Consider the following 13,788-nt stretch of genomic DNA (forward strand, 5'->3'; position numbering starts at 1 on the left):
CTGTCATTGCAACAATCATTTTTTGATAATCTATTCAGCAATAGCTATGAAATCTAACTCGTGTATTTTGTGCTATTCATAGGCCCAGACTTATCTTAACAGCCAGGAATCTCGCACAATCCAGCTGTTAATGTAAAAAACAAAAAAAGAAAACGAAAAGAAAAGCGTGAACGTCATATTTCTAGCTAGGCTGCAGCTGGTTACCATTCTGGTTTGCAGTTGGAATTTGCCTGGATTCAGAATGGAAAATTCAGGCTATACCCAGCATGGAAATACTAGTCTTGGTCAGCCCCGCTCCAGGCTGGTTCCATAGTTGATCCAGGCTGTTCTGTTTTTTTTTCTTTTTTCTAAAGCTGCCACCCCTACCTACACCTGCACCCCCTACCTATATGACAGGAAACCCTAATAGGTTTTTACCCTATTCAGGTCCACCTCCCATAGCCTGCTGTAAAGGTTCCATATGGCGGCGCGATTTACAACCACCAAGCAGGCTGTCACGTACCTCGGTATTTTATGGTATTTTATTGTGAACAAAGAACTGGATGAGAGGAACACTAGAGTACTTCAGTACCATGCTTTGCAACTTGCGGTGCCAAAATTTTGGTCACCTTTCAGTACTTCCGTAACGCCCCTAGAAATATGAATTTGGAAAACTGGTATTCTGTTTTGTACATTCAATGTGAATTTTGAAACGCAATCGAAGAATGCCCGTATTGTGAAAATCTGTACGCTATTTACTGAGATGCAATGCAAAGTTTGTCCCACAGAAACTATATGGGGCCTCTCACGTACCATCATAATGGGGCACAGTGGTGGACATCATAATGCTGTTTTTGACCAGCATTCTTTTCTCGTAGGACCAACTATTTAAAATTCTGCGATGTTCGATGTGACTTTACCACCTGCCGTCAGCGCGAAAATGAGAAAAATCAAAAGTAGAATGAACCGATGACAACGCTGTCTGTCCTCCTTGTACAGGGCATTCAGGGTGGGAAGTCGTTGCAAATATAGGTGAATGTTTCATGCAGGCATTCTAGGAGATGATCTGTTCAAAATATCGGCAGCTTTCCGTCTTTTGCCTTAGTCCTCTCCCGGCTTTGTGAAGTGCGTTTCCGCCACTAGAACGGGTCAGGTACGTATTACAATGAGCATTTATTTCACAGTAACCACATAAGTCACAGCAACTGCGCATTGGTAAGCGCATATATACAAGTACAAAAAGTTTGTTATATACATTGTCGCACGACTCAGACGTCTGAGTAGCCCGAGACATCTTTATCCCTATGAGTATTTACACATGCGTCATGTATGGATTTTTCAATTGGTGGATATTCTTCTCTATTGGTAACTAATAAACGTGAAGTCACGAACGCTGGATGCGTTTCACATGAATTGCGCCTACGCTCTACCTATTCTATATCCTGCACGTGCGTCATTCAAGTTATCTTTGGCTATATGGGTCTTGTTCCAGGAGCACTAATGTTTTTCTAAGACTCAAAATGCATTCTGTACAATTCATGCATCGCGGCTTAATGGTCGCTCCTGTACGAACACCCAAGATTGTACTCTTTTTCTGCAAGCTTGTAGCGTTGCAACTGTCCCTGCAAATGATCCCCCAATTTCACTCCCCTTTTTATCGCTATCCGAAGTAGGTAATTGAAGATGTCCCTGAAGAACTTGTATCTCAGCAGAACCGCAAACGTCAATTTCATTAGCAAGTAGCTCCACCAGTCATAAAGCGATAGCATGGCGTTCAATTTGAGACCAAAAATTGACGTCCAAAACTTCATCATGCCCTCATAGCTCAGGAACACCACTAGAACTCTAACCGCCATGATAATATTCTTACTCATAGCGATCCCTTCTTCTGACGCATTCACGAGTGCGGGCTTCATAATTTGTTCTTGCACCTCCAGGCATGTCTGGATGGTGTCTTTGAGTGATCCCGAACACAGGTTGTACTTATCGTGAATCCCTAGTTTGTACCCTACGCCTCTCCAGAAGTGAAGTACACATTCGAAGTCTTCGTCACTTAAAAAGAGTCCGATGCGGTGCGGATGAATCGCAGCTAACCCAATGAACGCAAACTGCGTGATGACCATGTCTAGTTGCGAGAGGTACACAGCACCAGTTACCGGACATCCTTTGGTGGCACCGTTGAGTTGCAGAGCGACAGCGTTGTGCATTCGTCGCACACTGGCGATGCTGCAGAAGGCGGGGTCACCAGGGGTCCATATGTCACCTTCGTACCACAGTTTCACCTTGCGCAGCGTGTTCAGGTAACGACGGTACAGAGAGGGCAAACTGCTGGATTGGCCAGTGTGCAAGAGTGGCTTCAAGAGGGAGGAGTGCATGACCGCCATGGCTAAGCCCATCAGGTGACAGAAGAAAAAACTAGAAAGAAGGGAAATTTTACAAAGTCTTGCACCATTGGAAGATGTGATGAATTTGCTCGTTCACGCAAGTCCCTACCCCTGAACACCGTTAGAGTCTGTTGACCTGGCAAGTAAACCATGTGCTTGCACTACGGCACTGATTAGCTATGAAAAGGTAAACGGATTTTAATGGTAATGAGTGTGTGTGAGTGTTACTCCACTCTACACGAAAGGCCATCTCTATGCTACCATCAATAGGCGACTTCAGCAAATCCCAGAGAGCTTAGCGGTTCTTTGAACTATGGGAACTTGCTGGTAACAAAGGAGGAGAAGGTCTCCAAACAGTTTCGGTTCCTTCTCTCTCGGTCGATTGTCCACAAGGAGTCGATGTAAGCGAAAACAAAACGTGAAGGTCAGTTCTCTCTTCGTCATTCCAGTAATCTCACAGAATGCAACGCGTGCGCAAGGAGCACTGGGATTTCCTGAAATCGTCTATTCCGTGAAAACACCTAAGAAAACAAAATTGCGCGCAGATGCACAGCTACGTTGATCTTGATGACAACTATCAAGATGTTCACTGTGCCAGAGGGTTACCTGAAGAAGTGTTCCCTGAATATTTCCCGTGCTCTTTCATGTTTCTCCCTGTCGAACCATGCAGGTATCGCGTCCGTATACCCGCAGTCACCGTCCATGTCAACCCCTGTCTTCAAGAAGTCAACAGTGAGTCTGTGCTGTGAACGTGGAGCGTCATGTTGTTTGTGGGAAGCGTGTTTCTCTACCAGGCCTTCTGCTGGAGAACAGGGGTCTCTCGATGGAGAGCGCTTGAAGTCCTGGTCTGGCATGGCGAGGAACTTTCTGCAATAAGGCACAGGAAGTTGGTAAGACGTTCGCCGGCAGTGAACACCACTAGCACCTTGGGCTGTTGCTGCATGCAACTACAGATAGAGCTCGAATACAGCCACGTGAGAATATTCGAAGTGAACGATTACCCTCTTTCAAGTAGTATTGAATCTCCGAAAAATTCTAGCATTCAATGATAGGTACGACAAAAAAAAATGAAGCACCAGCTTGACACAACAGGCAACAAAATTTACTTGTAACGTTTCGACGCCTATGCGGGCGTCCTCATCAGACAAACGCAAAACAAAATAGTACAGTCTGTCGTCTTCGTGTTTGTGTCTGTCCTTTCGTGTTCCCTAGTCTCGGGGTTTTACATTATGCATCATATTCACCAGCTCGCTTGCTTCCTAGCCATTTTTTCCTTCACTGAACCGTGTCATCTTACCTGGATTCATGCCCTGTTGCACCTAAACTAGGCGCAGGCCTTCAGAAGTGGCCACTTTAAGATTTTTCACCATAGGAATCTTGGGCCGCGCTCAGCTACTTTGCGCAGTATTATATGAAGGTTTGTGGTAGGTTATGTGGTTTCAGTATTCCATTGGACATTCTGTTTCACAGCAACCGTTGATTTCGAAGTAAATTCCCTGTTCCTAACTTAAAGACTATGGGAAGAACACAGCAACCAAAAGAAGTCGAACTCGTGAATTCATAACGGTGCTCCGGATGCTAAGCATGCATTTCAAATTTAAAAAGTCGCTAAAGTCTTTAAAGTCGAGCACAAATCTCACATTGAGCTATGCACTGATGCTCCTCTCGAAGGCTCTTTTCCGGAACCCTCGACAAGGCACAACGTTGATCTCTCTTTCGAGAGGGCACTTTCTGCCCTGACGATCCTCCAGCGGGAATGGCACCCTGAAGAAAGAAACGGAAAGAATACAATTCGAATGGACATTATAAGCACGAGATTTGTGGTCAGCTGACAGCGTGGTATGCACACAATGCGTCCATGTTTTTTTGCATCGCTTCGAATTTACCGTGTGATCTCGAAACAATGCTCTATGGTCAGGGTGGTTTCACATCCTGCGAGGTGCCCTGTCATGATTGACTTGTGTTTGCACGAACCGGACCAGACACAGATACGTTAATACGTCGTGTCTTTGCAATGTCCGACCTCGATCCAATATGCAACGCGCACGCGACTTTGCCGCATATGCGCATGGCTTGTAGTCGTAATAAGCGAAAGCTTAGGGCCCTGATGAAGACCTGTATGAAACAAATTGACCCCCCGCACGTCACCATTTCGGTTCTCCCGAACTGAAAGACATATATTTGCCGATTTTCTCTCTCTCTCTCTCTTTGGACACCATGATCTCCGGGTATGACGCTACACTATTCGCAAACCTGAAACGGGCTCTCAGGACACAAAGAGGTTTCATCCATTGCGGAAGACGACCTGCCATCGAGTGCCATGCTACCAATCTGCTGACAGGCTTGAAACCGCAAGGACGTTCATAGCAGAGTCACCAGCTGCGCTCTGGGTGTTCCTCCTGGGTTTCCCTTAGACGGGCCCCAGGGCAGATATCGGAACAGTCCCCCGTGAAATCAGCATACAAAACACGATACCCACCAGCAGCATGCCGCCATTTCAGACAGGCAGATCGCTCGGGCACACAACGCCACCACAACCACCACCACTAGATAGCTCGGTGTTAACACCACCACCAGTATCCCTGAGCCCAAGATGGCAACTTGTGGACACGTGCACAAAACAGATCGAGAAATCCGCGAATCCAGATCACCCTACGTGTAGAACACCGTTCGTACCTGTTGTCCCGAAATGCCGCGTAAGCGCATGTCGTCTGCAAACTTGCTCCTGGTGCAGGACCCACGACAAAGTCAGAGATCTCCACGTTCTTATTTGGAGCACGAATGTATTTCCCTTGGAGGCTAAAGCCATCTCTTCCACACCGTTATGCGGGAGTCTTGAGACATTGCACGGACGGTGGAGGACTCACAAAGCGACCTTTGGATGTGCTGTGCGACACAGCGTGGCGGGGAGCGCGGGGCGGGTCGTTTCCTGGTTATGGTTTGCGTGTTTTGTGTTACCGTGGCATACATTACGCATGGTGGAGCAGATTGTCGCTCCAGTTGTTCCTCTAGTGAAAGCGGGCCAGTACGAACTAATATGGCGATAATCAGCGTTGATTTCCTAGCAAAGAGTGCGTGTCACTGTCTCGCTGTGACGCTTACGGCGAGACTTTTTGTGCGTCTCGTTTGTAAGTGCTCATGCAAGTTCGAGCCAGGTAACTGTGCGGCTATTTGAAGACGTTACTGGATTGGGAGCAGATACAAAAAGTCGCTTTACGTGCCTTGACGGGGTCTCTGCTCCTATATGCAGCGCAGCGCAACAAAAAGACGAGGTTACATCGGGATAACAACGACTATTTATGCGGGGTAAATAAGTAAGGCGGGGTAAAACGTACGGCACTATAGAAAACTTTTTTTTTCAACTACCGAGAAGCACTGTTTAACCGATTTTTTGGAGGATTTCAATAAGCACTGTCATGAGTACTATTCAACAAAATAGAACGTGAATATAATCCCCGCAACAACAACAACAACAGATAAATTAATGATGATGAATGGGGAAATGCGCCACATGAGGTGCGGCCCACTATCCCAAGGATGAGATGGGCAGGATGAGATAGCATGTCCTGATGATGAGGTGATGAACGCACCGGCTGTGCTGTCTGGGGTTTTCCCTGGGTAGACTTTCCAGACGAATCCTGGCACAGTTTTCCTTGAAGTCGGCCCAGGACGCATACTAACCCCTGTCTTCCCCTCCTTCCTGCTGTCCTCTCCCCATCTGTCCACGTCTGTACGTCGCTCATAGCCACAGTATCTTATATAAGTATAAGTATATTATAGAAAGTGTATATTATAATCTTTGTCCTCAATATGTTGTTCCGCATTTTGGCATAATCCAGGTTTGCGAGTGATGAGGAACATAGCTGTAGACGACTCCTGATATAGACTATCTATCTTGAAGAAGACTATGCTATAGTTCTTTTTTATGTGTCAATAATTGTCTCTATTTGTAGATATTATTAATTATATTTAATATTCATTACAATGCCGACATGGCACTAATTGAGTGCTGGTCATAACTGATGGTTGAGAGGTATAGCGTTGCTGAACGGGAAGTAAATAACGTCCAGTTGATGTCGGCTCTCGGACGTCGTTCGTTTCGTGCATACCATCCAGCCACTTAGAAAGTTGCAATAAGTACAAAATGGCGAGTATCCAGATCTACGCACTCTGTGACCATCTTGGTTAGTTCAGTCTCGATTCGCTTGAAACGTGTTTCTGCAGATCAAGTGAGAAAGAGTGGAACGCAGCCACTTTCACGAGTCATGCTCTACAAACAGAAGTTTTTAAGTTTCGTTTATTTGTTGGCTTATTGTACTTACATGTTTACCTCGGCAATTTTTGCGTTAGTTCGGCGATGTTTACCTTTTGTAATTTCAGATATTTTGTTCGTCATCTTCAGATCTTATGAAACTTAAATTTATGCATTTAAACTTTATAAACGTTATGAAACTTTGTTAAACAATATGAAGGGATCGCAAAGTCGGATCGCAGGTTCGCGGCCCAGCGGAAATGGTGCTGCGTGTAGGTACGGGTGGTCGTACAATTCAGAGCTTTATGGTATGGAAGCTTGCGCATTCTCACATTCTATTAGTTCTGGATGTTTGAGAACAGAACGAGACCTCGCAGCTGTTAGTGCTGTACAAAGCTGTTATAATTATACATTGATCTCTATGGCCCTCTGCCAGGGAATTCAAATTATTTCGCTGTATCGCGAATTTCGTTATATCGCGTTTCATTGTAACGAGGTTTGACTTACTCAAAAAACTAGTAGTTATTCTCGCCTCACGCGTGTATCCCGGTAATAGAATGAGGTGATGCGCAGTATAGAGATAGGGTGAAACTACGTACAGAATCCAATGCCTACATGGACGAAGACGCTAGCGATATTTAATATATTCTGAAGGACGTACGTGTAGTAAGAAAAAAGTAAAACTAGAACGTAAAACGGGTATTGTCCATTTTTGTAAAGCGTTAATGCCACAAAACTCCACAGCTGCGTGACGAAGCCGCATATATCTGATATACCCTTTCTGCTACGCAACAGACGCTACGTACCTGAGCTGCCCGCGAAGTTCTGCATCGGCTCTAGTTATGACCGCCTTGTAGTTTCAATCTGCTTATACCATACGAAGTACGAGACACAAAATGCGCGAAGTCCAGTGAGTCATTTCTTCCGTATGACTCCTGACCTCCGGGGGTTCCCTGCCCAGGGGAAGACCTTGATGCACAGTTCACATGTGCGATACACGTATTCTTGGCTTTTTGCCAAGTATGGTGGATTTCACGTATGGTTGGCTCTGCATATGTACTCGGTAATCAAAATGAATGAAACTGGCAATCCAAAAATTATACGTTTGCGTAAGTTAATACTTCGGTACACACCCAATTGCGACAATATCGACACGGAACACGAAACGGAAACCAGTAGCATCGCGGTGCTCGAAGTAACTGTGTTGAGGTCACACCTGTGTTTGCAAGTGTGCTTCACAAATCGTGCTATGCTATTCGTGTATCTATTTAAACGCTTACATATAGAGTTACATATATATAGAGTTGCGATAACGCTTATATACATGTGGTTAGGCCCTTTACACCCGTGGCGCAACGTGCTCCTTTCGATGACATCAGAAGAGGTAGATTTATTGGACGTCTCAAGGCTCAAGGATTGGATGATTACAACTGGAGGTGTCGCTAACGCTGAATATTACGATGACCGTTAAGCTGTGGAGGCGGTTCCTTTCCAAGTGACACAGGATATCTGTCGGTGCTTTGGACGTGGATGACCACGCGTTATACCGTGCCTCCGGAGGACTTGCTCCTCGGAACAGACGCCGAGAGGCACAGACGCCATCAGCCATCAACTATGGGCAGCCACTGGTAACCGCAGAAAGCCTGCGTCTGAAATCGTCTGCTGCTATTAACGAAAGCTGACGGCATCATGACTTCTTTGGGACGAGCGACATTTCCCCAGAAGCGGAAGATGCGAAAAACGTCATAGCTTTCTGCTGTCACGTGAGCGCGAGCGCTCAGCGTCGTGTCTTCACCACGACCCACTAGATTATAACGACCATGTCGTGGGCACCCCTTCCCAGCGCCGTATTTTTGGAAGCTAGCGGTGGCGCTTCTCATCGTCCCAGTTATTGCTTCCTCAACTTCTACAATACTTTGTACTTCAGCTTACCTTAGTATCTGTACAAGCGGTGGACGTTCCACAGATGTTTTATTCTGAGGTTGATTATCATCATCATCATTCTACGCGTTTTCATAGGAACTATCGCTGTCGTCTGCTACGGTAGTCGTACATACGCTTCTGCGCGTTCAGAATTCAAATTTCCATCGTCCAATCGTGGCGTGCCGATGAGTAGCGCCCCTGGCGGATCGTGCGGACGGGCTCCTCATAGGGGTTGCTGATTGTGACATCGTCGTTATAATCTAGTAGGTCGTGGTCTTCACGTACACTGCTAACCGTGGGGAATATCCTGCGCCACAGCCACAAGATATTCCGTAGCAGACGACAAGAAAAGACGCTGACGGCGTCGTCTGCTAAATGCGCAATACGCCACTCCCGGTAGTCCGCACCGTGTGAATGCTCGACACAACACGGGACGGAACTTCGGCTCTGTAAGCAGTATTTTCGCTTTTTCTTCCGCTAGAATCTTCCGTGAGTATGTCGCTCGTGTGAATACACGGATACGATAGCTCCCCTTGACTCCCATCAGGGACAATGCTTTGAGCGACGAAGAGAACGCGTAGCATATAGGCATAGGCACGGCGTGGACGTGTTCTGGTATGAGCGACAGCTCAGCCTCAAAAGGGGCTCCGGACGTGTCTACATCTGGAGGCAGCTGGCCCAACCCTCCAGCATGGAGGTGTAAGTGTGATGGTATTCGCCGGCATCTTGCGTGCACCTTTCTACGTCTTCGACTGACGTCCGATAGCAGGCTAGCTGTATACCGTGACAGCATACAACACGTGCGTCGTCTCTGGGCAACATTCGTTCTAAGCTTCTTGTACATGAATGACAATACTACACTGGGCATTGGCATCATGCAGTAATGCCTCGTGCTTGAAGGTATTCGTCTGTTTGAATTTGGTACGCACGCTTCCCGGACGTCAATTCCGTTTGGCATAAGTGAGACATCCCCGGATGACTCGTCGTCCAAGTTCACCCGCCTCTACGAGCGTTCAGGAGCGAGAACCATAAGAGCTGCTGGACGGAGCACGTAGTGGCGCACGTTTTGCTGTACGGGGGGCGTGGGGAGCGCGCGAGCACCTGCAAGCGTGGAAGTGGAGATGTCACATTTATATTTCGTTTTGATATTGTGTCAGGGCTGTGGCTGCAGCATCATTCTTGCTGGCATGACCTACTGCTGTACAGCTGGACAGACTCAAATTGACTGCTACACAAGGGAACTCAACACTGGGAAACTGACAAAGCTCGTGCGCGCTGTTTAGAGCGCGCAGGATGAAGAGCACGCAGATGTCAAAACTTTCCGCATATCTGCAAGTCGTACCGGTTACACATTGCTGCATTTTTCCATAGTTCTCAACTTTATGAGCAAATATCATGGACAGACACGTATTTATCTGAATGCATAGTGTCCAACTGTTTGACTTCAAGACACGTACGTTGTCTTTCGAACTGCAAATGGTCGCAGAGCATCCATCTTCCAGGTGCTCCACAGGGCAGCGAGAATGCAATATCTAAAAACAGGTTCCACTGCCGGGCTGTTCAGTTTTCAGTGTGAGAGCGGCACTGACTGTGACCTAGAAATGACGAGGATGAGCGTTATGCCGTAAGGCACTATTCCGAGCGGGGCTGCAAGGATTCGAGCTTGCGTGGAAATCTACTCCAAATTGTTATTGTTATTACTAGTACCACCACTAATAATAATTGTGCCGGATCACACTTTTCCTGGCAAAAAAGAAAAGGGAGAGAACAAATTACATTGTAATTTCGCTCCGTTTCATTAACGTCCACTAACAAGCGGAGCGATCAAGTTACATTAGAAGGAAAAGAAAAGCGGATTGACTTTGTCATTGTTGTTTTGATTTAGTTGTTTGTTTTTTAACGAGCGTAGCTTTCTCGTCTCCTCTAATTTTTCTTTCAGACCGCCAACGCTAGCGAAAGAGTAACTTTTAAGAGTAACTTGTACAGTAACTTGAGTAGAGTATTTAAGTTACGTATCCGAAATACTTTTGCGAATAACTTGGTACCTTGCAAATACTTTAAATGGTCAGTATTTAGTAATCTCACTTAAACACTTTTTCAATAACTTCTACTCATTATCCAAGTTACTTTGAAGACACTTCACTGCGCGTGACACGTATAGGTCGAGCGAAAGGTTCTCTTTTATGTCTTTGCTTTTAATTCTATATAAGCGCCGCGAAGCAGCTGTGACAATGAGCGGCTGAGAGACGTGGACAAGTGGAGAGAGGACAGCAGGAAGGAGTGGGGGACGGGGGGAGGGGGTTAGTATGCGTCCTGTGCCGACTTCAGGAGGAACCGTGTCGGCACTTTTTTGTTTTGTTTCGGCAGAGCACTTTCTGCTGTACATATGCTTTGGCATCTGAGACATTCGGGACTTCCACGCCCCTCTTACCTATCAACTTATCCTCTTAGGAAGGGGTAGAGTGTAGTGCCCCGGGTTTTATTTGTTTATGTTATTTTATTTACAATACTATTGACCTGTCCTAGTGGGTCGTCACAGGTGGCTAGGGCACAAGGCAATTTACAACGACAGACACTTACAGGTATTTGCAAGACAGTTTCTTTCTAACTTAGATGCGAATCCAGAAACATTTCGTTCATTAGCAATGTTCACCGTGAGAGTGTTCCAATCGTGGACTGTACCAGGAAAGAAAGGAAACTGGAAGGCGTCTGTGCGAGCCGGAACTTCTTGTAGGACAAGAGAAGGCTTATGCGTGAGTGCGTCTCCTATCAGGTGTGGCGAATTAAATCCACTCGTGATTAATTGGAACAGATACTTCAGCTGCTGTGTGTGTGGTTTGGGAGCATGCATGAGGCGATGTGTTGTCCTAAAGGGTATGTGGGGTAAGCCATTGAGATCCCTATCAGGCAGGATAGAAGACCCGTGCCGAAAGTCGTAGCGAGAGATGAGGTTAAATCAACGACGACATACTCTGTCGTTTCTATAGAGCACTCGTTCGCATCTCTAGAGAGTCTGTTCAGTATCGGAGGTAACGTATTTTTTTTAAAAACGAGATATACTATCGGATAGCAATATTGAAAGACAGTTGCGAGATAACAAAGTTTTTTGGTAATGCCATTTTCAACTTCACGCTCTTCGTATTTTTATTTCTTTTTTTCATAGCGAATTCTTGTGACGTCAAAGTATATACTGAAAGTAACGAGTTACTTTTAAGAGTACTTAATACTCCCTCTTAAATACTTTTCAAGTAAAAAGCAATGCATATAAAGAGTGAGTGCAAGCCTGGAGGCATTGTTTCACCTCGTACGAAACCTATATTCTAGCTATTAAGATTTTGCGTGTCCTGTGATGTCAAAAAAATGGCGCACCTTCTTTCATAGCGCCAACATGTTGCCGCTCGTCGTTGCTTGTTATCGAAACTAACAATAATAATAATAATAATATTAATAATAATATTAATAATATTAATAATAATAAACTCTTTATGAAATATTACCTTGGATCTCTTTGCAGAGCACTACACCTAACCTGAGAGTGAAATTTAGTAATCACTGCGCAATAAACGAATCCGTACCGAAATCGATAATGTTGCTATTGATTATACAGTTCTGATAATGGGAGTACGAAATGTCGCGCGAGAGTTGCTTGTTTTTGCCACCGTGTAGGTCCGTCCGTGCCTTTATATGGCCACGTGACCTCTTGCATGGCACTGTCACGTACCGTCACCATGTGATCGTCAAACTGTGTTTGCGGTACGCTGAGCTTTTATAGTCACCACAGTACCACTGAAAAAAAAAGAAAAGAAAACGAAAGAAACGATTCCACAACAATGAAAATTTAATTGTATTACGCCAAAAATGTGTTGGCAACCATGGCCCTCTAGGGTGTATTAAATCGCGTTTGACACAATGGCCAAAGGTGCAACCATTTTTTTTTGTTTCCGTTTTTTTTTTCGTTTTTGCGTAGAAATGTGATTTGTAGATCATCTGCATATACCTTGCTTCTCGGCAAATTGAGTGATCACGAAAATAAGGGCAATCACTATGTGTAAGTAACCAAACAAGTATAAGAGTAATCAGTCAGTGTCCACGAGATCTCGCTTCCTCAATACGAAGAGATAACCGTATGTACCATCTACGTGGTAGTTGGACTTTTGAACGTATCATATGCACTGCAGATCCGTTGCTTTTAGAGTGCGGAAACGTTTTTCATCGCCATTTTCCCGAATAAATTATCCAAAGGATTGTCCAAGCCATTCTTGTTGCAATGTGGTACGAAAACCACGTACAGGTGCGACTTTCGCTACCAATCTTACCCATCCTCAATAGGGGTAACCTGGGTCGCGTGAGTGGTTTGACGTGTACATTCACGCAGTTCGTTTGTACTGATACTTTCACTGCGATTTTCCGGCGCATGTTAAAAAAACAAAAACAAAAACAGATGGCTGGAATTACCTGAAGTCCTACCCTACGGCACATGCAACGTGTCGCTATACAAATGTAAGCTAACTGATAACTTGCAAATCTGCTCAAAATTATATTCTTTTGGGAGCCCTTTAACTCGTAATGAAACGTAACCTTCTCACAGTGAATGGTAGCTTCACGTGACCGATACATATTCCACTACCAGAGCCGTTCATATTTTACGTATCAACAGAGCAAAATGGTTGCGCGAAGACAAGTAAACTACTACGCTTCCTTAATCGAAGTTCGAATGGAGCGGTCGATGTACCGCGTGCAGCGGCGCCCTAGTCAAGGAAGGTCATCATACGGACGTATCTCCCGTTATTGTTGTCGCGCTGCGCTGCATGACAGTCTTTATATCCGGACTAAAAAGGGACAACAAAAACGTTTTCTCACTCACTTGGCACAGGGACTCCGTGGATCAATGCAGGGCTGTCGCGACCGGGGGTGGGATGTGTTTTCTCCGAGGTTGGTCACCTGCAACGGTGCCAGGAATTGTGCGTACGATGAACTACATTCTCTGTCGGTCGTCTCGGAGGCTATTTCTCGCCCTCGCAGGTGCGCGCCGTCTTTTCGTTCCGATGACCTCCATTTTGACCGTACCGTCTTCCCAGGTGCTTCCGTAGTATGTTCGTTGCTAAGCGACCGCGAAGAAGGGAAACCGTCGGAGGGCGCTGTCGTGGCAGCGGGCGCGTGTGGCGCGAATTAGAGCCCTGCGCGGATGAGGTTTTTGGCATCCGCATCCGACCCGCATCCGCGCACACGTTATCCGCATCCGATCCGCAT

At 45.8% G+C, this 13,788-nt stretch overlaps 1 protein-coding gene across 2 annotated transcripts; it reads right to left on the bottom strand.

Moving 5' to 3' along the window:
• Positions 1-1,135: 1,135 nt before the first annotated feature.
• On the bottom strand, positions 1,136-13,621 carry LOC135399943 (uncharacterized). 2 transcript variants are annotated; one of them, XM_064631678.1, is made up of 4 exons: positions 13,403-13,621; positions 4,004-4,127; positions 2,970-3,230; positions 1,136-2,394 (listed from the first exon to the last, which is right to left on the bottom strand). In XM_064631678.1, the coding sequence occupies exons 3-4, from the start codon at positions 3,215-3,217 to the stop codon at positions 1,530-1,532; spliced, it is 1,113 nt and encodes a 370-aa protein (XP_064487748.1). In that variant the 5' UTR covers positions 3,218-3,230; positions 4,004-4,127; positions 13,403-13,621; the 3' UTR covers positions 1,136-1,529. The 2 variants fall into 2 exon arrangements, with proteins under 2 accessions (XP_064487748.1, XP_064487749.1); XM_064631679.1 differs by lacking the exons at positions 4,004-4,127; positions 13,403-13,621 and adding an exon at positions 3,289-3,423.
• Between the last annotated feature and the right edge of the window lie 167 nt (positions 13,622-13,788).

The sequence above is a fragment of the Ornithodoros turicata genome, chromosome 7, assembly GCF_037126465.1.
Source record: "Ornithodoros turicata isolate Travis chromosome 7, ASM3712646v1, whole genome shotgun sequence".
NCBI lineage: Eukaryota > Metazoa > Arthropoda > Arachnida > Ixodida > Argasidae > Ornithodoros > Ornithodoros turicata.

Bases quoted from the DNA above. Each gene is read 5' to 3' on its own strand.
- LOC135399943 (XM_064631678.1), bottom strand. From the start codon at position 3,217: ATGCCAGACCAGGACTTCAAGCGCTCTCCATCGAGAGACCCCTGTTCT. The intron at 2,395-2,969 runs GTAACCCTCTGG...CCTTCTTTCTAG, and splicing joins TTCAGGGAACACTTCTTCAG to TTTTTTCTTCTGTCACCTGA.